Here is a 27581-nt window from a genome sequence, read left to right on the forward strand (position 1 = left end):
GGGAGTCGGAGCCCTCTTGTAGAGCACTGCAGTGAAGATGGTCTGGATACTCAGTTTAATCCTTCCCCAAAGTGGCCATCGGAGGCTTTCTCATTGAGAATAAAGAGCCCCGTCTTTTGCTTTTGTTTCATTACCTCCTCAGACATGCTCGAGTGCAATCTGGACGTCTATGCTGTTCTGTTATCCCTCGTGCTGTCTTTTTATATTCACTGTGGATTTTCCCCTTTTACATCTGCAGGCAAGAGTTTCACCTTGACCATAACTGTCTTCACAAACCCTCCCCAAGTAGCCACCTATCACAGAGCTATTAAAGTTACAGTGGATGGACCCCGGGAACCCAGAAGTAAGTACTCGCCTTCCTGTTGGAAACGGTAAACAGGGTGTGTGGGGGACCCTATGAGGAATGTGTCCCTGAGCATTAGGACTACTTTCATGTAAACGGTTTCTTTGCCAAGTATGCTCTCTGCTTGTATTTGGACTGAGGGGCAGTTAGCAGAAGTTCACAGTTAGTAGAAGATCAAATTACACTGGTCAACTTTGCTACAGAATTGCTAAGGCTTACCTAACTTGGGGGACATGAGTGGAGAATTACTCAGTCACTGTAGGTGTGGGCTAAGACATTCTTCTCATGTGCTGTACACACTAGACAGCAGACCCATGAGATCTGAGGAGAAAAACAGCAGACTGAAAAATCTTGAGCTTAGTCAAAAAGCATTTGTGTGTGTTTCCCATGGTCTAAGAATGTGTTTTAACTTTTTAGCTCGCCCACTCAGTTCCCTTTATAAAGAGCACACTGCTTAATTACAAAGAATTTATTTGCAAATGATAACTTGCTTGATTGTTACAACACTGTTGTTTGGTCATGTTCTGGTAATTGTTATAGATAGTTTCTTTTAACAGATAGAGTCAAACCACGTCTAAATCCGCCTTGGTGCGTTTGTCTGTCTGGACATCCAGGTTGATCGGGCATTCATTTAAGAAGAATACATAACCCATTTGGGCCAATATGCATTTTCCTCCCAAATCTAAATAGAGACAGGTTTTCTCCCCAGTCCCACCCCCAAAACCGATTTGATCAAACTTGGTACAGCAGCATTTAACTGCATTTAGGGATTAAAGATTATCTGATATATATGACATGAAAACTAATGTGCCAATGGAAACATTGAACTCTGCCTTTGATGAGTGAGTACATGGGAGTCCCAGCCATTGGGTTTAGAGAGTTTAATTTGGTTTGTGGTGGAGGTACAGCTGGCAGAAATATTTGTTACACAAGGATACACCTGCCTGGACAGTGAGAATGACCTATCTTCCCCTAAAAGTGAGAGAAAAGGACTGATTTTTTCCCCCTCCTCAAGTAGCATATCATTTAGCAGCAGGAGCATAGGGTGCCTTCAGTTCCTCTTGCCGCTCTCTTCACCAAGGCTCACCGCTTGTCTGAACTAGGGAGGTTTCCTGCCTCAAAAGCCAGTCTTTGAAGTTTTTCTTTTCTCCTCCTTTCATGTGTATGCCTTCTTCTAGGCTCACAGTGTTGGGTCAGTGCAGGCTCCATTCAGGTTGAGAATGTTCTGTTAGGCAGTGTGTCTCTGGTCACCCTGAGTCTCTGGTCATAAGAGCCAGTGGTTATGCAGTGCAGGTGACTAGAACAGAGCAGGACTGTCTGGTCTGGTGTGGAGCTTGGGCTGAAGTTCCTGGACTGCCATATTCAGAGGAAGATGCCTTGTGATGGAAGCCACATGTTATCTAATTAGCCCTTGAGTTCCTGAAAAGGCAGGGACATCCATTTCAGTCTTGTGTAAAGTAGGACAGTAGTCTTTTAACACTTCTAATACTTATCTTTTAAAGATGTTTCCTGCTGATCTCAGCAGCTCTTCTCACTTCTTGGAAAAACCATTATTGTGTGTGTGTGTGTGTGTGTGTGTGTGTGTGTGTGTATGTGCACACCTCTGTTTGTGTATGTGTCCATACACTCAAGAGTGATGGTTGTGAGAGGAAATAGGGAAAGGTGGGTGGGTGCAGCCCTGTTCTGAAAGGGGCAACAGAAGGGTGAGGAAACGGGGTAGCTTTGGGAAAGTCACTTCTCTCAGGTGAGGATACCATTTCCTCATTCCCAAGAGGTTATTGGCAGAATTAATTGGCTGATAGGCTTGCTGTCCTGTAAAGGCAGAGAAGTGCTCTGAAAGCGAGGAGGGTCCAGGATAGAGGGGCAGATGGTGTATATGTGACCCGAGTTTGGGCTCTGGGTGCCAAGGGTGGGAGGGGGAGCAGATGCAGATTGTGAGTGGCAGACCACTGAGTAATAACATTTTTCAAGGACCAGAAATATATGTGACAATGTGTTGTCATGATGACATCATGAGGGGGTGTACCAAACTCAGTGCCTGCACACAAGGATGGATATGGTATCAGCAACATCTTAATCCTATAACCTTGAGTTTCTATATGGGATTATTGCCTTCTGCTCTGCTCTTGGCCATCCTGGGCATGGAGAGCATAGCACTCTTACCGGTATTATTCTTTAAATTTTCACATCCCAGGTGTGAAAAATGCCCAGCATTTTCCATTTTCTTCAACTCTAATAGGATTTGGAATGACTGTGCATATATAATGTTAAATGGAGATTCCTCCAGAATGTGGATTGGCAAACTTTTTCTGTGAAGTGCCAAATAGGAAATAACTTCTGCTTTGTGGGCTATATCTTCTCTGTCACAAGGACTCAACTCCGGCAACATAGCTCAATTGACCTCAGCCAATACATAAATGAATGGCTGGGGTTTGTATTTCAATAAATCTTTATTTGCAAGAACAGATGGTGGGTCTGGTCTGGCATACAAGTTGCAATTTACTAACCCTTGCTTTAGATTTCAAACTGGCTTATGTTATTAACCCTTGACAGAGTAGGGCTTTAGAAAAAGGCTTTCCTGATGGGAGAGAGAAAAAGACAATGCAATTGCCTGAGCCGTCCCTCCAGTGAAATTATAATTCCTCAAATGGTAGTTGTCCTAGAAATAGTATCCATCTGTTTATTATTGTAATGGTTTGATGGAGTTGAGGATATTATAACATTGATTCCCATTAATGGAATTTTACTGCTTCCTCCAGAGATCAGAATATATATTGAAAAAGCTACTTTTGGTAGATTAGCTATTTGGACAAGGACAAGTTCTGGGTCAACTGGCTGGGTCTTTATTCAGTCTCACATAGTGATTAAGGGTATGGCTTTGGTGTCTGACTGTCTGGATTGAAATCCCAGCTCCACCAGTGACTGACCCGTTAGTTGTATGGTGGTAGACCAGTCACCTGACTTTTGTTTCCTCAACTTCCTCATCTGTTAGAGTGAGACTAACGATGGTATTTTCCTCATTGGTTGCTGTCAAGATGTTAAATGATGTAACGTCCATAAAATATGTAACACAGCGACTGTCATGTAGTAAGTGCTCATTAAGTCTGAGTTGTTACTGCATCAATTCCCTTCAGCATCAGAGGAGTTTGCTGTAGAGTTTTGCTTCTTGTATGCTTCCAGGAAATAGATACCATCTAGACTCTGCTCCCTTGTGTGTTACTTATTTTTTTTTCTTGCAGACGGTTTTACTAATTTCTGCTCATTAGTAAATGACACTAATAAGTGTTATAAACTGTGCCTTGAGCAGGTAGTCCTGCTGCCTGGGGACAGCTATGCAGAGACGATGATACACACAATTTGTTGGCAGCCAAGAGAAGTCCGAAAGAGGATACAATGGCTCTAGTGCCCCCCTCTGAGGCTCTGCTTATCAGCACATCTGCCAAGACTTGCTTTTCACTCAAAAATCAGAGAGGTTTCATCCTTGTGTGTTCTCTGTCTCTGGCAGCTGAACCGGTGCTGTCAGATCACAAACAATTTCTGTCCTTAATATACACATCTGGCGTTGGCAGTTGGACGAACTTCATAAGAACACATGATCATCACTCATTACAAGATTAAAAAGTACCCCATGGCATCATTGATGTTTTTTCACTTTGATCTTCTGCAGTTGTGATTCATCTCAGTTATAAAACTTCCCTTGAAAGGAACATAGCCGATGACTTATTAGAACCTTCATCTTAAGTAGCGTAAACATGAAAACGGTGCACATCTTTACAAAATGCCATTTGTTTTCTCTGCCAGCTTATCATTTTAAGACATGACATCATACCTAAGATCCCAAATTTGTAAGTCCCGTGTTTAGGCAAGGCGTTTTGACCTTCTGCTGGCAAGTGAGCTAGAATGACTGCCGTATGTTCGCCAGCAGAAGAAGTCAGTGGAGCAGCGGCAGCTACGGTAATGTGTTCAGATGCCTGACTCTTTCAAACATCAGTTTCTATTAGGATCCTTTGTTCCGTATGTGCCCTTGGTTCCCACTGCTGTCCAAGTGGGACGTCCCACTGCCTTCCGAGAGAATTTCTACAGGAAGGTGAAAACTTCCCAAAGTCGGAGTTGTGGTTCTGAGTTAGGGAGGCCGGCTGATGGTAAAGGTATTACCGGCCATGCAGAGGATGGAAAAAATAAATTGCCCTACACAGTTAGGATCCTTTTAATTCTCTTGCTGTTTTTTCAATTATCTATTGCTGAATAACATACCATCCCAAAACATCATGGCTTCAAACAGCAACCAATTTATAATTCTTCAGGATTCGGTGGGCTGCCCGGGGTTCATCTGGATGGGTTTTCTGCAGGTTTGCCTGGGGTCTTTCATTGACTGCAGGAAGATGGCGGCTGGTGCTGGAACATCCATGATGGGTGCGTTCTTACGTCTGCTGCCTTGGCGGGATGGTGACAAGGCTGGGCTTGGCTGGAACGATGGGACAGCTGGGCCTTTCTCCCTCTCTCTGTGGTTCTAGAGTCTTTCCCCCTCCACATGGTCTCTCCATCCAGTCTCTCCAGCACAGTCTGACTTCTTCCATGGCAGGTCAGGACTCCCAAAGGTACAAGAGTGGGAGCTTTTAGGCCTTCTTCTGGCTTTTAAGACTCAGAACTGTCATGGAGTTACTTCCTTCATATACTGTTGGTTAAAGCAAGATACAGTTCAGTCTTGATTGAAGGGGAGAAAACCCATAAAGATGAGTGATGGGGACACTGGTTCATCGACTCAGCAATTCCATCAACCTCCTTAAGTGTTTAGATGGCAAGTGTCATTGTTGCCATGGGACACAATGATATTTTTGAGGTATCCTCTTCTGAAAGATCTCGCAACTTTCTAATTTGGAGGATGTTTAAAGTTCTGCAAGGTTTTCTGTCCAAAGTTTATAGGATGTGTGCAGCAGAAACAGCTGGGCAGGAAAAACCAGGCTAGGCATCAGGCTTGGGCATGGTTCTGTGATGTCTTTTTATCAAGGGAGGAAGTAGTTCAAGTCCTGTCCTCTTCTTACCAGTTTTAAGGAGAGAACTGAGTCTCCAACCCAGGCCCTCTAGTTATATTAATTCACAATCGCAGAGACATTCTTTCCTGCCAAGTTCCATTTAAGAACCCAACCATCAAAATCACAAAGGCTTTACCCTACTTTCCCACCCACCCCATTTTCTTCAAAAAAAAAAAAAAAAATTCTGCAAGGTGACTCCCAAGTTTTAATTCTAGTAACTTCCTTTCGAATTGAAGATATTTGGTAATTATCTGGTGAATTAAGGGTGAGTGTTACCTTGGGGTGCTTGGTATTAGCAGGTCAAATCAAGGTGCACCAGATCAATACTTGAATGAGAGAAGAACATTTGCTGTTTGAACAGAAGGAGGTTATTAGCCTGGCCTGGCAACACAGCCAGTCTGAGGCGGAAGTATTTTATGACTCCTCAGTTGGATGAGCCTGGAGGTTTTATAGTTTCTATCGCCCAGCTTTGGAAGGTTTCACTTGCCAACACATCTGTGAACCTGATAACCTAACACACGTGAGTGGATGTCTAACAGTTTTTGCGTGCTGTGCCCTAGGGAAGTAAATCACAGCTGCTCTGGTCACAGATGACCAAAGCTGTCATCTGTGTACTTATGTCTGGGACACTGCTGTTCACTGTGGACCAGCTAGCTACCTGTCCTGACTCTGTAGGAGAAAGAAAAAGCTCGGCCTCTTCTTTCGTGTTGACTGAATTCCTTTCCTGCAACACTGCCCTGCTTGGCTGCATTTTTAAGAAAAAAATATTTATTTGCTTATTTGAGAGAGAGAGAGAGCGCGCACGCACGTGAGAGGGCGTGCAGGAGCATACGTATCAGCAGCGGGAGGGGCAGAGGGGAAGGGGGAGGGTCCCAGGCGGACTTGGCCTTGAGTGCAGAGCTCATCTCGAGACTCAAACCAGGACCCTGAGATCATGACCTGAGATCACGACCTCAGCCAAGATCAAGAGTCAGATGCTTAGCTGAGCCACCTTGGAGTGCCCCTGCTTGGCTGCATTTTGATGGGAGTAGGGACTGGCCCTTAGTCTGGAAGTGCAAGGTGATGTTTTTATTCCTCGGACTGCCTGAACCCCCCTGGGCTTGCTCAGCTCATCAGGCTGAGGTCCTCAGCCAAACCGGTTTCTTTTCCTGCTTGCGCCTTCTCACCTGGGCATCACACATTTATAATTCTTCAGACACTGTTCTATTATTCCACCTTCTTAAGGCACTTCCAGCTGCAGAAATTTTACCTTAAGAACTTAAGGTAACAGGCTGAAACATATAAGGGTGGTCTGGGACTGCCGTCATTTCATTTTTCTCTAATTCTGTTCTACCTGGGCCTGTTTGCCAGCCCCGGGAAGGGTGAGGGTGTGGAGGGCTTGGCCTTTTCTCTTCCTCATTCCAGTTGATGTCAGTGGCAGCTCACCTTTATCCTCTGCTACTCTTCATCCCAGTTGGGTGAAAGAGTAGACTTTTTTTTTTTTTTTTTTTTTTATGGTGGTTGGCCCATGCCCTCTGCTTATTTATAGATGGTGGATGCTTATGTAGAGCTTGGCCACATGGGAAAGGCGGGGAGAATGTAAAATGTGTTGGATGGAGGGCTAGCAGAAGAATGTTTTTAAGGCCATCAGACACCTCTGGACTTCAGTTCTTGGATTCATCATCTTCCTCTCGGTGCAGATAATTTGGGAAAATCTTGCTAGTTCCCGTACCAACCCCCTGATGCCACAGGCCTGGATTTTAGTCCTCAGTGCAAAGCATTAGTAGAAAAGCTGGTTACTTCTTGCCTTGCAGAATTTCCCTGATTCTTCACTGTCTCTGAAGTGCCCAAGGAATGGAAATTACACGTAAATGCCATACTTTGATATTGACAAGTCAGCAACCATAAGCGTGGTTGGATTGTCATTAATATTAATCAGTCCCATCACTAGTGTATAAAGCATTGTTGAAAAATCTTTGACTGTAGGGAATAAGAACAGGTAAAAATACTCAAAAAAGTGTTCCCTTTTTCCCTTTCTTGAAGAAGGATGGGGCAGAGGGGCAGTCAGAAGGGCTGGTAGAGGTCATGTCTGGTGGTGGGTGGAATGTGCTCTTGAGAAGAGCAATTTTAAATCTCTTTCAGTCCTTTTTTTTGTTGACTGACTGTCAGGAGCTGGGAAGATGGCCAAGAAGGAAATGACACATCGAGAGGCATTTTGTGTTGTGCAACGTTCTGTGGAACTGATGCAAGGATATATGGCCTGTTTACACATTCCTTCGCGAGCAGACTGCATGGCAGTAATTGACTTCAGCAGCACATGGCAGGCTGCAGCAAGGAGCTCTGGCTCTCGCGTCCTTTCATGGCAAATTATCACAGCCATTAAAACACGCTCATGTCCCTCTTCTGCACTTTCCCCCGGCTTCCCAGCTCTCACGGGGCTTCCTCCTTGTACAGGACTTGTGTTCACAAGGAGCTGAGGCTCTCACAGCAAGATCACGTCTTCCACATGCATGTGTTCCAGTTGATAGATTTACTGAATAGTCTGGCAGGTTTTCAAGTGATATGTGTCTGAGAAACACACCTATCCTCGATCCGATGTATCCGGACTTTGTGTTTTGGTGCAAGTCAGAAATCATTCATTCTTAAAACAGTGTTAGGGATGTGTGTGTGTGTGTGTGTGTGTGAGAGAGAGAGAGAGAAACAAATATTTTTTTGGCTGTATTGAGTAATCAATTAGTAATTGATAAAAAAAAAAACAAAAAACCTTTTTTCTTTCCCAAGGAAGAAAATGCCCGATAGATCACTGAACTACCTTACTTCTGTTTTGTTTGTGCTGTAACATTTTTTTCAAGGAGGACTGGACCAGAGGAGAATAGTGTACTTAAAGAGAACAGAGGAAAAAGACTGTGTTGCTGTTTAGACTGTTTCGGTTCATACTCATCCCTACTTAGCATATTTGTAGGATGTGTGGATTATGTCCGTGAAAGCCCACCCATAGTCCAGAGGTAAAGTTTCCAAAGCCTTAATCTAGGCGGGTGTGGAAAATCATTGCTCATGTTTTTCAAGTAACTTTGGGAAATTGAGAGGGCATAAAATCTAGTTAGGTCTAAATTCAAGGTCATACACAACAGTTCAAGTAGGAGACTGTACTTGGGGTTTTGTTCTTTAGTAGCAAAGGAAGGGTCCCCTGTTTCTCCCCCAATGTCTCTGCCATTATGTCCCGGTGACTAAAATCTATCTGCTAATAGATTAGAGCACTTTTTCAAGTTCATGTCTAAGGCTCAAGTTCGTGTTCAAGTTCACGTCCAGAGACGGTAACTTGGACTTAAATTCATAGTAAGTCAGTAGAAGGGATCTGGAATCCTGTTTTGGGAGCAGGTTTTGGGAAGTAAAGGGAGAGTGGTTCATGAAGTCGTGGGCCCCAGAAAGTAAACAGTGACTCAAGGGGACAGGCAGGGCCTCCCCCGGCCTCAGAGGTGGTTACTACCGACTTGCACCCTTGTAGACTTGCTGCAGGTCTGCACTTGCAGTGTGGATTTCCGACGCTTCTCAGCTCTGGCTGCTCTGAACAAGTGCAGGACTCTACTATGTTAAGGTGTGAGTTTTGGTTTTTATATTTCCATATTTCCTCCTCTTGCAAGTATTTCCCATTTACAAAATGTTTCCTCATTCAGTTTTGTTCCAGGTACGTGCTGGCTTTCCTCCTCTATTGGTTCGAAATTTACCATTTACCATTTAATTTATCTGTTTCTTTTGGTAGTTATCCTCACTGTTTTAACCCATATGTTTGTCTTAATAAAATTAACCATGATCTCTGCCTGCCTCTCGGATAATATAATAAGAACTTTGGCATACTTTAAACTGCCGTCACTTCCTCTCTTCTCCTCAGTTGTCTGATATTTTTTATCCTCATTTTATCCTCCCCAGATTAGTTGTCCTCAGTGTTTAAGCTGTACGTTTATCAGTTTGTTTGCTCACCGTTCCTTCCTGCACCTCAGTTCTTCCTTCTGGATTCAGTTTCCTTTTTCATGATACAGAGCCCTTCGTGGTTCCTTCATGAGAACCTGTTAGTGGTAAACTCAGTGTTTACTGACAACACATAACAACATAAATGACAACATTTATGCAGACTGGCTGCTGTGATATGCAGGGCACCCCACTGAGAGTCTGTCTGCTCTTGGTGCCCCCTCTTACCCATGGAGGATATATTCCAAGACCCCCGGTGGCTGCCTGGAATCATGAAAAGTACGGAACACTATAGATACTTTTTTTTTCATTTTTAATTTTTTTCCTATACGTATCTACCTAGGGTAAAGTTTAATTTATAAATTGGGTACAGCAATAGATTAACAATGATTAGTAATAAATAAAACCTTAGTAATAGTATGCCCTAATAAAAGTTATGTGAGTGTGGGCCCATCCTCTCTCTCTCAAGCTCTCTTGCCCTTCTGTACTCACGCGCCTTCTCCGCGTGATGATGTGAGTGGATAACATGCCCACCTGGTGAGGTGAGGGGAATGACGTAGGCACGGTGACGCAGCGTTAGGCTGCTGTCTTGACCTTTTGAGGATCATCTGCTTCTGGACCATAGTTGATGGCTGATAACTGAAACCATACAACGTGAAACTGAACGAGGGGGGGCTGCTGTACTTGTCTTGCTTGGTGCTAAGACTTTCAGGCTCTTGTTACCAGGCTTGTTAGAATAGGATTTAAGGGACTAAAATATAGTACAGCTAGATTTTCATGGAAGATGGATGAAGGGAAATGGATCTGGTGCCTTTCACCATGGGGAGCTGTGAAGAGTCCCTAGCCAATGGTGGAGAGGAGGTGGGAGGGAATGTTCCGGCAGAGGGGGAGAAGTTGAAGAAAGAGGCATGTAGGGAGAGGAAATTAAATCCCTTACTTCACCGTTTTGGCTTGGGCAGGGCCTAAGTTGCTTTGGAACTCTTGACCCAAATTTATGTTAAAGAGCTCCGCTGTTCTACCTGGTCCTCAGAGGTCATTTGACTGTTGCTCATTACAAAGCCAGGCAACATTTTCTAGATGTTGTTGTCCACACATTTCCTGTCGTTTTGTGAGAGTACATGTCTCCAAACCAAAAGAGGCTTCTTTTATACAGTAATTGAATCGCTGAATGAAGCAGAAGGAGGAAAATAGGCGAGTGGGTGGAGGAGCATGTTTTAAGAGAGCCGGGGACCATAACCTGCGGTGGGACTTCTCTAGGCACAGTCGATATAGGGTGACTCTGGGGTTCGCTCTGTGCACCTCTCACTGGCGTTGTGCAGGAAGTGGCTGCTGGGGAAGAGGTCAGCTCACACCAAGGCAAGCTGGTACCTTCTGTCTTTCCATTAGCTCTCAGCCTGCATGTCACCTTCTTGATGCTGATTTTCATGATCTGTAACTTGGGTAAAAAAATGCTAGTATGCCTTTTGGCTGGGCAGTATTCAGGGTGATTTAACCAGGCCTCTGTGCCCCTTTAGGTTTGGCTCTGGAAATTATTAGTAGAAAAATACAGGCTCTTCAAGTAGATGAGGAAGGTACCCAAACAGGTTGTTGTACTTACCGGAAGTGAAGAGAAACATGGATGTGTCAAAGGGGGTGTGTGTGACTGTGAAGTCAAGGTTACTAATTCTAGAACTTTGGTTTCTGTTTCAACCTCTCACCATTCACGCAACCCTGCAAAAACAAGTTGCAACGTTTTCCATCCTGTGAGGGCTCTTTCAGAATAGCTTCATGGAGAGTTGGTCCGTACGGGCAGTTTGGATTCAAGATGTGGCTTCAGTTATGGTTAAAAGAGGGGGAGGGCCTGGAAATTCCTTTGGTGAGACCACAGCGCCATGTTGGTGACCCTTAGCAAATCACTCAAACTTTTGTCCAGCTTAGTTTCTTCATCCTGAAATCAGAAATAGGCGTGAAGACAACTTCACAGTTGTTGGGAGTAACTCCTAAGGAATGATCATAAAGTACTTGGCGCACATGAAGGGCAACTTAAATACCAAATAGTAATTATGTAGCGCCTTTCAGCCAAGGAGTTCCAAACACTTAGACATTACCTCACTGGATTCTCTTTACACCCCTTTGAGGGATGTATTGTACCTTTTATAGGTGGGTAAACTGAGGCATGGCCATTTGAAGACTCCTTTGCTCCGTGTCACTCTGCAAGTCAGTGGATGATTATAATTTGTGGAGGTGGGCGAGGAGCCCAGGTCTGGTCCTGCTCAGTTACTCCCAAGACTCCCTGATGCTTTGTCATTAAAGTTGTGGAAGCTCCTGGTGTTGGCCCCAGGGCTGATGTTATGAAGTAACGTTCTTTACGAAGAAAGCCTGTTGATGTAGTTGCGTTGTTCCGTAGTAAAGAAATCGCAAGGTATAAGGCCTCACACAGGAAAGGCATATATGTATGTATGTGTATGTGTGTTTGTTGACTGAATTGAATTCACTCAGATGAAAGTTTAACTGAGAACACTGGATTTTGCGAGACGAAAATAAGGTGTGCGAGTTAACCCTCAGTAGAATCTCACTTCAAATACCAGTGAGATAAGAGTGAGCACTTGAAGAAAAAGTTAATTTTTAGATTTTACTTATTTATTTATTTGAGGCGGGAAGGAGGAACAGTGGGGGAGGGACAGGCATAGTCCATGCTGAGCAAGGAGCCTGATGTGGATCCACAACCCTGAGATCATGACCTGAACTGAAACCACAAGTCCAATGTCTAACTGATTGTGGATCCACAACCCTGAGATCATGACCTGAACTGAAGAAGCCACAAGTCCAATTTCTAACTGACTGAGCCACCCAGGCGCCCTCCAAAAAGTTAACTTTAAAAAGGTTACATGAAGGGCACCTGGGTGGTTCAGTCTGTTGAACACAGGACTCTTGGGTTTCAGCTCAGGTTCTGATCTCACGGGTCCTGGGATCGAGCCCAGGGTGGGGCTCTGCTCTCCTCAGAGAGCCTGCTTGGGGATTCTCTCCCTCTGCCCTTCCCCCCACTCACGCTGGCAAGTGCGGGTGCTCTTTCTCTCAAATAAATGAAAAAAATCTTTTAAAAAGTTGCATGAGAAGAAAATGGAGGCAAGTGCATGGTAGAAAGAGTAGAAAGTAAAAATTAGTTAAAAGAATAAAACATGTCTGTAATCACGTCTCCAAAGATTGCCACTGCTCATGTTCTGATCATTCTCATCGCCTGAATGTTTTCTTGTAATGCTGGTCCTTTCAGGAGGGGACAGCAGGGAGGAAACAGCATCGGGACAATGATGGAATGCTGTTAAGTGGCATGCCTTTGTTGAAGCTGAACAGAGAATAACTAGAAAGGAGATCAGTTGCTTGAAGGAGCAGGAGTGGGACAAGGGGACAGACAGCAGTTTCTAGTTAAGGTCTTGGAAGAGGCAACAGCTGTCTCTGGATTTGGTGGGCTGGCTTCTCCTGAACAAGACTGGATGGGTCTGAGGAAGAGGACGAACCCTACCCCTTCCTCCCACTACTCCATCCCACCACTAAAAGCTCTTGCCCCCTTTATAATAGCTAACAGAGCCCCCTTTTAATGATAATTAGAGATATGCTTTAAAATGTAAATATCTCTGGCAGCGGGGGCATGTATTCATTCAAAAATTATTTTTGAGTGGATACTGTTAGCCAGGTGCCAGGCTCACGAAGCATAGCAGATAGGATCCCTGCCTTTGAAGAGCCTGCTTTCTCAGGGGAAGATGGACGAGAAATGAGTAAACAAACATTCATGTTTAATTGCATCTAACTGTAAATTGTGCTAAGGGTTGTAAAGGGAACTGATGTAGCAATAAAGAATGATGGGGCATCAGGGGAGGGATAGGAACGTATTCTAGAGTATGCAGGGAAGGCCTCTTTGAAGACATCACATTAGAGCCGAGACCTGAAGGGTGAGAAGGAGCCAAATCTGGGAAGGGCGGGAAGGAGGCTTCATGGTATAGGGCATATCACGTATCAAGCCCTGAACACGGTCAGTGTCAGAATCTACTGTCTGATTTTGATAGGAGAGAGCACTAGGAGAATGCCTGTGTAATCGGGAAAAGGTTTGCAAAAAGAGGTGACCAGCCTCACACACCTCAGAGCGGCTTGTTTTATAATTCTACCCATGGCCTCTGTAGCATAATTTGAGGAGTGCAGAAGGATTCTCCATGTCCACCCCCACAGGCCCGAAACCTCTCTCATGGGACTCTAGTCCAGCTGCCTGACATTCTTCTTTGAGTTAAGGCTTTGAGGACAAGACCCTCAGAGATGTTATCTGCAATGGAGAACACATTTGAAGACATTTTTGGTTAATAACTTGGTTTACATAAGTGGATCAGATCAGATTAGCTAGATACTCTTTTTATAATGGGATCATTTAGGGAGAGTAAGTTGAGAAAGAGCTCTGTCTGGCGAGGGAGACTGAGTGGGAGTCGGGGGAGGGGAACAGCATCTCCATGGCCAGCGCCCAGTAAGAACACCGTGTTTTTTTCTGCTGGAAGGAGCCCCTGGAGCAGGTTTGTACCCAAAATAACCCAAACAAAGCAGCAGGTTACCCACTCAAAGAGAGTCTTTGGGCTTTTGTGGACAGGGAGAAGCAATTCCAAAGGTGAGCTGGGTTTCAAAGCCTAAGAGCAACATGGAAAACTTCAGAATGTTTAGTGCAGAGCATTGATGATGATTAAAGGATTGTAAAATTGAACCTAGAAGGATAAGTTGAAAGACGTGGGATTATTTAGCTTCAAGAAGAGGAGACTGAAAAATGACTTAATAACAGACTTCAAAATTATGAGGAGTTATGAAGCTGTGTATGGTGACCAGCTGTTCTGTTCCTGGCACGGTCAGAGAAAGAACAAGTTTTAACTGAAGCAGGAGAGATTCAGGTTAGATTTAAGGAAGAACTTCTGGACTGTGTGAATTGTCACAGGGGACGAGTTGCCCAAGGCTGAAGGTTGGACCTGATGGCTTTCCATTCAAATCCCTGCCTCGTTGGTGATTTTCTGTGTGTTTATGAAGTGTAACAAAGCGCCACCGTTCTGCTTGTAAAGTCAAAGGCATGATTTCTGTTTCCCATTATAATTCTGAAGCTTAAGAGTTGCAGAGGTTTGTAGACACAGATGAGGAGGGCAATTTGTCTTGCTTCAATGGCCATTAGAATCTTTAATTGAGAAAAACACGACCAAATAGAGGAACAGCTCTGCCGCGTGATCAAAAATTGTTATTGATGATTAGAAGAGAAGATAGATTATGAAGAACATGGGGACTGAGTGAGGCTTTATTTTTGGAAAAACTCAGGTGTGTTTGACATAGATGCCAGAAGGTGGGGTTTTTTGGAGTTGACTGCTTTTTTTCTCTCTGGTCCCTTCCTCCTGGGAGAAATTAAAAGCACTTCCAGGTCAAAGTTCATGTCTCCTGGAGCCTGAGAGAGGCGATCGATCGGCAGGTCACCCTCAAGGAATGTATCGGCACAGAGGAGGAAGGAGAGAGGAAAGAGGCAGGATTTATTTCTGAAAACAGAAACTTTCATGCATGTGAGAGCTGTTGGAGCAGAGGTGAACCCGAGGAAGAACCAAACGTGCCCTCCTTGTCCACTTTGGAGCTGGAGCGCAGGGAAGCAAAGAGCCTTGTTTCTGGGGTTCACCTCTCTCAGTGGAGCCCAGCGTCGTTTTTATTTTAGATTTATTCTTGAGTCCACTCTTTTGCTGCTTAAATACCTGTCCGTGCAGCTGGTATAATAGCAGACGAGCACGCCTGCTGATGGGCGGCGTGGAGCGCTCCTGATAGCTCTCTGCCCAGACTGTGGAAAACAAAGCACACGTATGTAGCATTCTCAGACGAGTTCTTTGTTTTCGGCTAAGTGGATACAATTTTCTCTAAAGGAAAGAAATAATCAAAGCGACTCAATAAGCAGACTTTGAAACAGGTGACCCGACTGGGAAGAAAGCTAGGCGGGTGTGGTGCTAAGCAAGGGGAAAGGAAAAATACTCAGAAAACATGTTTTTCTTTCCTTCCAAAATACCTTGGGCTCGTTGGTCCATTAAGCACACTTAGACCCTGGAGCCACCATACTTGACCTTTCCAGAGCATCGTCGCTGCTGCCGAGCCACCGGCAGCCCACCGTGGGCTCAGAAGTCACAGCCCACTTCTTCTTACTGGCCTCCTTTCTTTCTCGTCTCTTTTATTTTCTTTGTGGCCTTCGCGCTTTGGGACATCATTTATTTATTTTTGTGATGTCAACGTTCGGGTCTCTCCCACCCTCAGAAGATTTATTTTTAAGACCCCTCCAAAGGATTCTTAAAAATGACAGCTACCTTTTCTGTAGCAAAAGTTAGCCTGAAGGGGATCAGTGGCTCCCTCTCTTCTGCTCTTGAGGTCAAAAGATTGAGAGAGGGAAAAAAAACAAGAGGTTTACTCCTATTATAAAATGGAGCTCTCTTCTGAGGATTTCACTACAGGAAATGTCTCTTCATGATTCCCCCCAACCTCCCAGATGGTTTTGTTGTCTCCTGAGCTCCTTTTTTTTTTTTTTTTTTTTTTAATCTTGAGGACTTAAGACTTGAAAACTAGCCTCTCTTTCCTTTAGAGAAACTGTGATAGGGATCAAGTGAGAGCGGTCGACAACCAGGGTTTATGGACAGGTGGGACACGTGGCTGCAAGAATGTCTACCGGGGAATCCAGAAGGACAAAGGTTTTCATAAAGGTCTTGAAGTTTAAAGGGATCAAGAGTGGATGATTCGGGTAGCATGCTAGTGGAAGGCCCTGTGCCTTGATCACTTCTCAGGGGATTCCCACATGGACTCCCCTGGGTGTGTTTAGAAGTCCACATTTGATGGCACACATCAGATGTAGCAAGAAAAGTATGCTGGGGCTGGGGCTGTAGGAATTTATAGATTTCATAATTAGGAAAACATGATGGACCAAAACATAGGATACGTGTCTATTTTATTATTTACAGAGCATGTTTTTGCCTTCCTTTAATATATTATATATTGATTCTATATATTGTGAGACCTGATGCCGCATTTTCTTGGTAGAGCTAAGCAGGAGAGGTGTCTTTTCTCTTTGCTGTCATCCAGGCTGTCTAGGTGCTGTGCTGAGGATGTGGTTTGATTGTAGTTAACTTGTCTCTCATCCTAGCCCAGCGGTGGATGTAGGAATAGAAGTTAGTTCCTAGAAAAGGGACTTGATGGGATTTAACTGCACCGAACACCCATTTTTGCTAAGGGCTGACTTTCCATCACCAGTTACAGCTCAGGAGAAATCCTGAGGGAAGAAGAGTGACCACTTCATTCTCTTTTGTTAGGAGAACAGAAGTCTAATGAGAATTTGCAAGGGAGTTGGAAAAAATCTGACACGGAAAGATGAAATGTAGCTTTTGCAGCACGAGATTTGTGGCACAAACTGACCAGAGGAAGGAAATCTGATGATCTAGATAGATGCTTCTGGTAATTACCACTTTTGCTGTGTGGCCCTGTGCTAGGACCTCACCAGGATGAGTCAAATATTCACTGTAAATAAAAACTTCACGGGGAATGGAAGATCCAAGTGTTTGAAGGAGTAGGTGGCTTTTATAAATGTCTCCTTTCATTCTCTTCAAAGCTGGAATAAGTTGCACTAAAAGTCTACTGGAAGAAAACCATTTTTAATTGTTTTAATTATTTTATTTCATTTTATTATTTTCCTGCTACTACAAGGAGCTCCTGAAACTGAACCACGGCTGAATTGTATTCCTGGTTCTAGCCCTGGTGCTATTTGGCTGATTCTTGGCATGGATTTTGGTAGTTTTCACATCAAGAAAATATGGTCACATCAATCTATTATCTTTTCATTTTGGTCGCAACTGTCAGGCAGTTGGAAGACTCATGGTTGTAAATTATTTAAGATAATTGTTTTAAAAAGATGATTATTTATGCATTAGGATATTAAATCCCAAGACCTCTACACACTTACAAAATACCTGTAAGTAAGTAATTCCATGGAGTTCTGCTGTTGATACTCAGGTCCTTTTGGGCTGGGTGACTTTGGTCGGTAAAAGAGGTTAACGTCAGGAATAAAAGTTAGTTTAATAAGATATCTGTGTCCCCTTTTTCTTCATTAATTGGGCACACGGATCTAGGATGCCTGCTTTGTGTCGGAGCCTCTGAATGTTGGGTGCTGGTGGACTTCGTGAAGCTAATTCGGAAGAGACATAACAAAATCGAGAATAAAGCCAAGTTTAGTCATCAGTATTGTGCTGAGCCTAGCAGGACACAGAGGGCTTAATCTGTAGGGAACGTGAGCAGGGTCCCTGCTTTTATTTTAACAACTTCTGAAAGTTTACGACTAGTCAGTCCTACTTTACTGGGAGTTGTCTCTGGCCACAACCACATCTCCTGACAGATTTCGGTCCCCCGTCCCTGCCGCACCTGCTCTGTGCCCTCACTCAGGGTTCTGTCCCATCCACTGATGGTGACGCGCTTCTCTCCTCTTCTCCGTCTGTCAGTCACCAGCCAGGTCTCCTTCCTTGCCTGCGCCTGCAAGCTCTCTCACTACTCGCTTTGCCCAGAGCAGGGGGGCACTTCTTTGCCTTACAGAATGGGCTTCCAGGTACATTTTGATTCGAAGAAGGATGACCAAAGCTAAGGAGAGTGTAACGAAACTCAACCAGTTTAAAGAGTATGTTTACATGGCCGGGGAGGAGCAAAAAAAGCTAACATCACGCTTTCCAGCCATTTTCTCCTCTTTTACACATGAGGAAACTGAGGCCTCAAGAAGTTGTGTTTGCCAACCTAGTTCCTTTGCCATAGCAAGGTCAACTCCGTTTTCTGGCTTCAGGTGCCCACTTTTGCTGCTGTTTGATACCACGGGCTTTGAATTCATGTGAGTAATTTGTAGGGCAAAACTTTAAAGAATTTTATATCAGAGGTTAAGGCAAATCTAAATTAACTTAAGTCTCAAATATTATTTGTAGTTCCTTATTTGTCCTGGGTGCAGTGGGAGGGTCTAGGGCACAAAGTGAGGAACCCGTTTAGAGAGAGGGTCTCACGTGACAATCCGCAATACAACCTGGGACCCCTCTGGCTCTGGCTCTTCTTTGCTGGGCCACCTTTTCTTCTTTGAGAAATTGAAATTATTATCATTCACTTACTTACTGTCCGGGATTCGCTTTTTCCTGTTAACCTTTAATGCCACTGTGTACCCGTGCGCTGTCATTGTTGAGAAGTAGCACTACTTCTCTTTTTTGGTAGTTTAGACTATTCAGAAAATACACTGTGTTGGTGAACATGTTACATTGGTGGGACTAGTAAGAAAACATATGTTCATTCAGTGCTACCCATTTTTTCTTCTTACATTTTGAATACCACTCATTTTCAAGATGTAATTTTTTTAGAGCAGTGAGGTATACAGCATAATCGAAAGGAAGGTATGGACATCTCCTGTGTCCCTTTTCTCCCACTGTGTGGGTTCCCTGCTCCCCCACCAATCATCAGCAGCTTCCACAAGAGTGGTACATTCGTTACAACCAATGAATCCACTTTAAAACATCACGATCCACCAAAGTCCTTATTTTATATGGGAGTTCACTCTATTTGTTACACATAATAGGGGTTACAAATGTATAATGACATGTAACATACGGATGGTTTCAGTCCCTAAAGATTCCAGCTCTACCCGTTTATCCCTCCCCTGACCAAGCCCCTGAAAACCTGTGATATTTTTAATGTCTCTATCGTATTCACTTTTGTAGAATATCGTATTCATAGAGTTGGAATCATACAGTATGCAGCCTTTCCAGATTGGCTGCTTTTGCTTAGTAATGTGCATCTAAGTTTCCTCTATGTCTTTTCATGGTTTGAGAGCTCATTTCTTTTTAATACTGAATAATATTCTGTTGTTTAGATATACCACAGTTTTTCCATTCACAAGAACATTTGTTTTCATTTAATTACTACATAAGAAAGGCATGGGTTTCAAAAAATTCAGGAAACTCGGGGACTCTTGGTGGCTCAGTTGTTAAGCATCTGCCTTCAGCTCAGGTCGTGATCCCAGGGTCCTGGCATCGAGCCCCGCATCAAGCCCCTCATCCTGCTCAGTGGGAAGCCTGCTTCTCCCTCTCCCACTCCCCCTGCTTGTGTTCCCTCTCTCACTGTGTCCTTCTCTGTTATATAAATAAAATCTTAAAAAAAGGGGCACCTGGGTGGCTCAGTGGGTTAAGCCTCTGCCTTCGGCTCAGGTCGTGATCCCAGGGTCCCGGGATTGAGTCCCACATAGGGCTCTCTGCTCAGTGGGGAGCCTGCTTCCCCCTCTCACTCTCTGCCTACTTGGGATCTCTGACTGTCAAATAAATAAATAAAATCTTTAAAAATAATCTTAAAAAAAAGTTCAGAAAACTCAGAAAGCATAAGTAAAGAAGAAAGTAAAAGTCACTTGAAGCTCAACACCAAAGATAATCCTAGCTAGTATTTTGTTGCATTTCCTTTCAGTATTTTTCCCAGGTGTATATTTGTGTGTATGCATAAATATTAACACATCCTTTTAATCTTATCCAATTTTGCTTATATCTTCTAAGCTGATTTCATTTCTTTGTGGGGGGAGGGGCAGAGGAAAAGGGAGAGAGAGAATCTCAAGCAGGCTCCACGCCCAACGCAGAGCCCAACACAGGGCTCAATCTCATAACCCTGAGATCATGAACTGAGCTGAAATCAAGAGTTGGATGCCCAACCGACTGAGCCATCTCCCTCTTTTTTTTTTTTAAATTATTAGAAGGAAGTGGACAAATCTCAGATGGTAAATCTTCTATTAGGGAAAGATAAACTTTTTGTAAATTAGTTTATAAAAATTGGTATGAAATTTCTTATTCTAGTTCCTTTAAGGTGACTCTAGCCCGTGGGGTTATTTACTTCCTGATATAGTTGCCTGCCTCACAATATAGCTTACATCAATTGTAATCCTCCTCCTTGCTATTCTTCTTGTCTCTTTTTTCCTTTCACTTTATTCTGTTTGACAGGTGCTCACATGATGTCTGGCATGTGAAACGGCCAAGTGTGTGCTGTGCTGGGGGCCGTAATCATGCTTTGAGGAGCTCTGTGGCCCTCTTTCACACCCCTTTGAGGCTCCATCTACATATTCCCCGCTTTGTAATGGTGCTGTGTGCCTTCCCTTAACATTCTCAGAGCTGCCTTGGAGAACATTCTGTATTGGTATAGTTTACAAAGTTTATGTTATTTTTTGGACTTCAGAGTAACTCTGTGAAGTAGTCAGAGAAGAGACTTTTACAAGCGAGGAAGAAGCCTTGAGAAGTTAAGGACTCACCCAGGGTCACACATCTCTATTAAACATTTCAGGTTTAACAATGGTTTTATATGACTCTAACCAAATTCAAGAAGAGAAGAGGTTCCAGCTGAGAATTTAAAGAAAATACAGAAAATATTATTACCTCAGCCAAAATTATTTCAACTTACTCTAACTGGAAACTTACCGATTTTTATGTGCTTTCTGTTTGTTTGTTTTTTGTTTTGCAAAAGTAAGTAGCAGGATCACCTGGCTGGCTCAATTGGTAGAGCTTGTGACCCTTGATCTCAGAGTCATGAGTTCAAGCCTCACATTGGACATAAAGCTTGCTTAGAAAGAAAGAGAGACAGAAACAAGTAAGTAGGGATTAAGTACAAGTGAAGAAAAAAAAAAGTTAAATTAATTAATTGAGCAAAGAAATGTATATAGGAAAAAAAGATTGTCTCTTCAGTGTAGCTGCTCACTGATTACTGGGGAGGGGAAAATAGGGCTTCACTTCTCCCAACAGAAAAAGGCAGTGGCTCAGAGATAGCTGAATCAAGGGGTAGAATAATTCTCTCCTGATCCATAGAGGATAGGGTATCTGGTGAAGGGCCAGTGGAAGGAAGACCCAATGCCAGACAATGGCTTTTCCAATTTCTGGAGGTCTAGTGACATGAAAGATAATAGAAGACAGATTCAAGATTCTTAGGGAACCCTTAAACGTAAAGCATCCTCGATTCATGAGGATATCTGGAAAATCAGAAGCATCCTATTTGGCAGATACTTTATTTTAAGCCATTTAGTCTACCAGGAAATGTAATTTGAATATTATTATTTTTTATTCAAAACTTGCAAAAATGAAACCAGCTTTTCTAGTCTGACTTCTGATATCCAGGGTGCTAAGTGAAGTAGAGGAAAGCAGCAGCAGCTCCGTGGAAGAGTCTGCCCCACAGAACAGGGCAAAAGAACTAAGCCCGGGCAGTGGTGACTGGGCTGAAGAGGGTCTGTGACCGAGGGGAACAATCAGAGGCTCAGTCAACTCTCAAGGTCAGAAGCTTTGCAGCAGATTTGCCGAGGTGGTTCTGAAGTGCATTTTTCCCTGTTAATAAGGCAGGGAGGCATGTAGGCATAGACTGGGACGAGTGGGGATGCTCTGGTTGTGTGGAGATAAACAAATGCAATGGTGTATTCTGGGTAGGAAATTAAAAATGGTAACAGTGTGAACTTACAGGCAATGCAGAGTATTTGCTGAGCACCTTAAAGTCTTGATGAAACTACCTAGAGTTCACATTTCACTGTTGTGACATTGAAAAATCAGAAGGAAATACTGAGTTTTTAAGGAGCCAAATGTGATAACTGTTATTGGATTTGGCATGGTGGAAGCCATTGGTGATCTTGGCAAAAAGAAATGTCAGCGGAAGGATAGGTTCAAGAGGTCATTTGGTGAAAGTTAAAGAGAAAATGGAGGAGGTAGGGAAAAGGAATTTAGAAAGTGAACACACTTTTAGTGTGTTCTCTGAAAAGTCATTAGAGACAAGGGTGGATAACTGGAAGGGGGTATGGCAGAGTGGGAAGACCACTGGGACTTTGAGATACAAAACTGAAGGCTGAAGTGCTGACCCTTCATGAATGAGCATCCTTGACAAATCACTTTGTTTCTCAGGACCTTCGCATCTTCAGTAGAAAAATGGGTATAATGAAACCTACCTATAATGGTGATTTTAGAAGATTATGTATAATAATAGTTTTTCACTTGTAAGTGGCAAATAAATGTAAAAATCTCATCCTTTTTAGTATGTGATATATATTCTCAAAGAAACATATGATCACGTGGAGGAAGCTGAGTCTGGAAGAAAATAGAGGTGAACTACTGGATGAACTCAAGACCTTTATTAAAAGCTCAGGAAGAGGAAGACCATAGGATGTGTAGGGAAAGGCCAGATTGGAACAGAAGATGAATGTTGGAGAGAAGAGAAAAATCAGGTTTGATAGGGGGAACTGGGCTATGGATATAGGACTGTAAGGCCATTCAAAAGAGTTTGAGTTGATGGGACACATGTTGGGGTGGCTCTGTGGGTTCTCCGGCAGGATAACTGAAAGTGGAAGGTGTTGCATTTCTATATAGCATGGAATTACATGTATTAGAGTAAATTCTACCTTTGTCTATAGAAGACCTCCAGTGTTGTAATGCAACTGGGATATTTTAGTTTGGTGGAGGAAGCAGGAGGAATCAAATACAAGAAGAAATAGGAGGGAGAAACATGAAGGCAAGGAAGCCAGCTGGAAAGGTTCTCCTCCAACCCAAGTATGGTGAGAATCAGAATTGAACGTTATTGTTTGGGGGATTATGTGGCATGAAAGTCAGTGTTAACATCCTGGAGAAGGAAAGTGCAAAAGGAAGGAGCGTCTCAAGAGGGGAAACATTGATGAAATGAGTCTTAGGTCAGTCAGTCATCAGGTATTTACTGAGTACCTACTATGTGCCATTGCTGTTCTTGGCCACCTTCTGGGCACTCTTTCAGGCTCTGTTCTAAGCGTGGACTACAATACCCTTAATGGCAGGAAGTGTGTGGGAGGAAGCCAAACTGTGACAAAACTAGGCTTACATTTAATTTTCTTTTCTGTTTTTCTTTCTGTTTTGTGAGAGATTACATCTTGCAGCATTTTCTACATCATCTTGTGCTTATTGCGTAGTTTGCTAAGTGAATTTGTAATATTTTGTGAGTTAGCCATATTAATCTGTTGCTGCAATTTAAAAAAAAGAGTGATTTGTCTCTACACATTACTAGCCTTAAAAATGCTCCCAGGCAGCTGTGGTTAGAACTCATGACCAGATTTGGCTTGTCCAACTGCAGAGCACCATCAAATTCCATTCCCCCAGTCATTCATGTGATACTCATATAAATAAATAATCAAAATAGAATATACTAAGATAAATAAGAGCAAGCTTACAAAGAAACAATGATTTAAAATAAGGGGGAAAAGAACTTCATTTCTGACTATATGAAGGAAATTAGGTTAGCGTATTTAAGGGTTTAGGATCCATGAACTGTGGGGCTGGACATTTTGGTGAGAGTAGACAGATGCATGAGTAAATAGCTCTCCATTTGGTTCAAAACTACTCTGAAGCATGAAATACTGAGTGCTAACTAATTTTGAACTATAGCTTCATGTAATTCATCAGGACTAGGACTTTGGTTTTAGTGGTCTGTGCAGTGAGCTAGTCATGACAGAATTTTCCCCCAAACAGTGTCTTTGTAATTGATGGCTTTAGAAGGGTAGACTTGGGTTTGAGTCCTAAAGCAGATATTCAGTGGTTCAGATTAATTTCTCGCAATGGTTTTGGAGGTTGAAACCAAGATGTGTCCAAGAGCAAACATATCTCTTGCAGAACAAATAATTTGAACGAAACATCAGCAAGTAGGCACCAGCTACAAGTTAATTTTGACACAGGGAAAGCATCATCAATTAGCATACTTTTCATCAGAGCCACAACATATTATTGTCTCTCTGTGCTCGTGGAAGGAAGGAAACACGTTGCTTTTTGAAGCCCGGACTTGTACTGGCTGGCCAGAACCTGAGGCTGAAGTCATCCCCTTCTGGACCTGGGTGAGGGATGCAGGCGTTGGTACAGGCAGCCTTTCGTGTCTGAACTGAAACAGGCCCCCGCTGCAGCCAGTCTCTTTTCACCAAATCTCCATCCAGGTCTTCGAAAGGGAAGGTGTGTCTTCACCAGATGGCTTAGTTCCTGGGTCAGTTTGTTGTCTTTCTCTCTGGTCTTAGGAGCACGGGAAGCAAAAAGCATGCTGATAGTTTCTCAAGGAAATAAAAGGTTCATCGTTGCTTTCCAATAGAAATAAAACCTTTCCATAGAGAAATAAGAGGAGGAGTCTGGCAAGGAAGCATTTATATCATCCTCAGGCATATTCAAAAATGAGTGAATTGACAAAGACATAAACCAGTGAAGTAAGGTTGTAAGGTGGGCGGCGTGCTAAATGCACTGAGATGAAGGCATTGTTAGTTCCCTGATTTTTCCAAAAGGATGGAGAAATCTCTCCACCTCCATCTCTCCCCTTTCTAGCTGGGGAGGGAACAAAAAGCAACAACTAACCTTTTCCATATTAATCTTTATTTCATTTGGTAAGTGTTTTTTTTTTTCTCTTTTATCTTGTCAGTAGAGTTAAAACTGATGGATTCCCTCAGCCCTTAAGTGTCATGGTAGTCAACCAAAGACATTCATTCATACAGCGATGCTCACATTTTTGTAAATGCTCTTTTTGAAAACATTAATTTTTCCTTCCCCGAGTTTTGTTCTTTTTTCCCTTCAGTTTAGCTTTTCGGCAAGAATGGGGGTAGCTCAGTTCATTCGTTATTTTTTTTTTTAACTGGGTCATATTGCTTTGAGACAATACAGGGAAATTTTTGCATCCAGACTGCTCTATCCTGGAAATAAGCACATTAATGGGAATGTTTCCACTTTTATTAATTGGTGAGACAAGACCAACTAGACAATGAGTTGAACTCATTGTCGACTGTGTTCAAAATTTTAAAAATGGTTGCAGCGATGAAGATAGCTGGGCTCCTGGATGAACGTACCCAGGTTCTCTATCAGGGCTTACGTCTTTCCCCACCAAGCTCAAGTTTCCAGCTTACTACCTGTCAGGTCCTAGTGAACAGTAAAATCTTAGAATGAGTTACATGTGCTGCTAAGTGATTGCTAAATCTGAGAAGTGCCCTAAATAGAATTTCCCCCCCTTTCATGGTCTAGGATGATGATGTGAGAATAATACAAAATGAAATATGAACCTTTGTTTCATTTTGGGAAGTGTCAGCATTTGAAAGCTGTATCTCCACTGGCCCTTGAATGGCATCAGCTGCCTCAAACCAGATCATCGCCTCTTTTACTTTGTTCTCTACAGAGCTGGAAAAAAACAGCTAAGACCAGCGTCAGAGCCTGATCCAATACTTACCATCCTGCAGGGCTTCCTCCTTCAGAATCTGGATATGATCCAGCACATAGATAGCCTGCTCACCAACTTCTCTCATTTGAGCCTAATGAATATCCTCATATCACTGGTTATGTCAGAAGACATATCCAGAGATAGCTAGAGGCCCCTAACTGTGTCCCATTCATGTTTATGGTTCTTTAAGTTGTCTGGACAAAGCCTCCACTCCGTGTGAATCACAGTATGTTTCATTGCTCAGTGGCACCGTGGCAGCCTCTTCAGTATGTGGGACCTTGGTCCATGACTCGACTACATCACTGCTTTCTAACACAGGAGAGCTCTGAGGGGAGGGCACTTGGTACCTGAGTGTATAGGATTTTCCATCTTCTTGTGCTGTGTAGGGGAAACATTTATACATTGGACACAGTGTTTCAGAATTTCTGTGTCTCTTTCTTTTGTCTCTACTGTAGTTCCTTCTAATTCTCTCAGGGACTCTGGGGAGAGTAGTATGCTTTTGTAATACAATCACCTGTGTTGTGACATATTTATAAGCTTCGGCCAAGCCATTGCTTGTGGGCATTCCGTAGATACTCTGAAGACCCCAAGAGCCTATGACACTCTCAGGGGCTCTTTCAGAAACACTCTTCAGCAGTGTTCCCCGGCCCTGAGACAAACACACAGGTCAGATGTCTGTGACACCTTCTGGTGGGCCCACTGCCCAGCCCGTTGGGCTCCTCCCTGGCACCAGATCCCAGATGCCCTTCTCTGCCCACAGCCTGAGCTTACCTGGTGGGTCAGGAGGGCAAGGGTCCAGGGACCTGAAGAAGGTAGTGAAGTGGAAACAGGACGGCGTTTAATCCATTCTTCTGAAATAGTAGCCTTTCGTGGTTAATTATATATTTTCAGGTTTTGCATGACATACTCAGCAACAGATAAATATTACTGGTCATAAGAGTCTTATTCTTTTTTTTTTTTTTTAAGATTTTATTTATTTATTTGACAGAGAGAGAGAGAGATCACAAGTAGGCAGAGAGGCAGGCAGGGAGAGAAGGGGAAGCAGGCTCCCTGCTGAGCAAGGAGCCCAATGCTGGGCTTGAACCCAGGACCCTGAGACCATGACCTGAGCCGAAGGTAGAAGCTTAAACCACTGAGCCACCCAGGCGTCTGACTCTTATTCTTAAAGGACTCTAATTTTAGAACCACACTTAACCTTGTACAACGAGCATCAGTACTTACTTGATCTGAGCTGGTACAGACTACTTAGTCCATAAAGAATCAGCCTGGCCTAGTCGATGTGGTCACGGTGTTGTTAACTGTCAAATTTGCCTTCTCTTCTGTTGTCTGTAGCAATATAGGAAAGCCCTGCCATTTCCCCAGGCCTCAGGTCCTTACCTGGGAAACTGCAGCAGTAACTGTAATGTGGAGATCTCAAGAATATGGATACTAATACCTTGCGTTTAGAATATGCATGACGGCCCTGTGATATAGATGCTGGGATGCTCTCAATTTAAATGCAAAGGACAAAGACACTGATGCTGGAGCCGAGCCCTTGCCAGTCTGTAGTATCTCCTGGGCGGTTGTGTAGCATGGTCATCTGGGCCCCAGGTAGGGGGGCTGGCCTGGCTCCGATACCTCTTAATGGAAGGGCTTGGTGAGCCCCCCAGTTGAAACCTTGTAGTTTATAATAGGAGCCTAGTAGGACTGGGCAGTTTATTGTTTTCCCTCATTAAAGCCTGTTTTCATGAAACAGGTGCTTTAGGGTGCTTTATTTCCTTACCGATATAATTTGTACATCTGAGTGGCTCATCACAGAATCTTCAAGTTGTCACAGAGACCACTGGGGCTCCATTCATTTATGAGACAGACTATTGGCCAACAGTCCCTGGCAAGTTTTGTTGTTTATTTCGACAGACTTGCTGTCCTAAGATGTTCTTTTTTCTTTACTACTCCTTTGAGCTGATATCTTATTTCTCTTCTTCCTAACCACCAAACTTCTTGAAAGAGTCGTGTAGACGTGTCATCTCCACTTCCTCACACCCACTCAC

At 43.4% G+C, this 27581-nt stretch overlaps 1 protein-coding gene across 5 annotated transcripts in view; it reads left to right on the forward strand.

Annotated features, from left to right (window-relative positions):
- RUNX2 (RUNX family transcription factor 2) overlaps positions 1 to 27581 on the forward strand; it is a 227023-nt gene that overhangs the window by 15865 nt on the left and 183577 nt on the right. For all 5 annotated transcript variants that reach the window (XM_044251978.1, XM_044252005.1, XM_044251985.1 and 2 more), the window contains exon 3: positions 239 to 343. In XM_044251978.1, the coding sequence (XP_044107913.1) occupies positions 239 to 343 (105 nt within the window). The remainder of the gene's footprint in view (positions 1 to 238; positions 344 to 27581) is intronic.

The sequence above is a fragment of the Neovison vison genome, chromosome 1, assembly GCF_020171115.1.
Source record: "Neovison vison isolate M4711 chromosome 1, ASM_NN_V1, whole genome shotgun sequence".
Lineage (NCBI taxonomy): Eukaryota > Metazoa > Chordata > Mammalia > Carnivora > Mustelidae > Neogale > Neogale vison.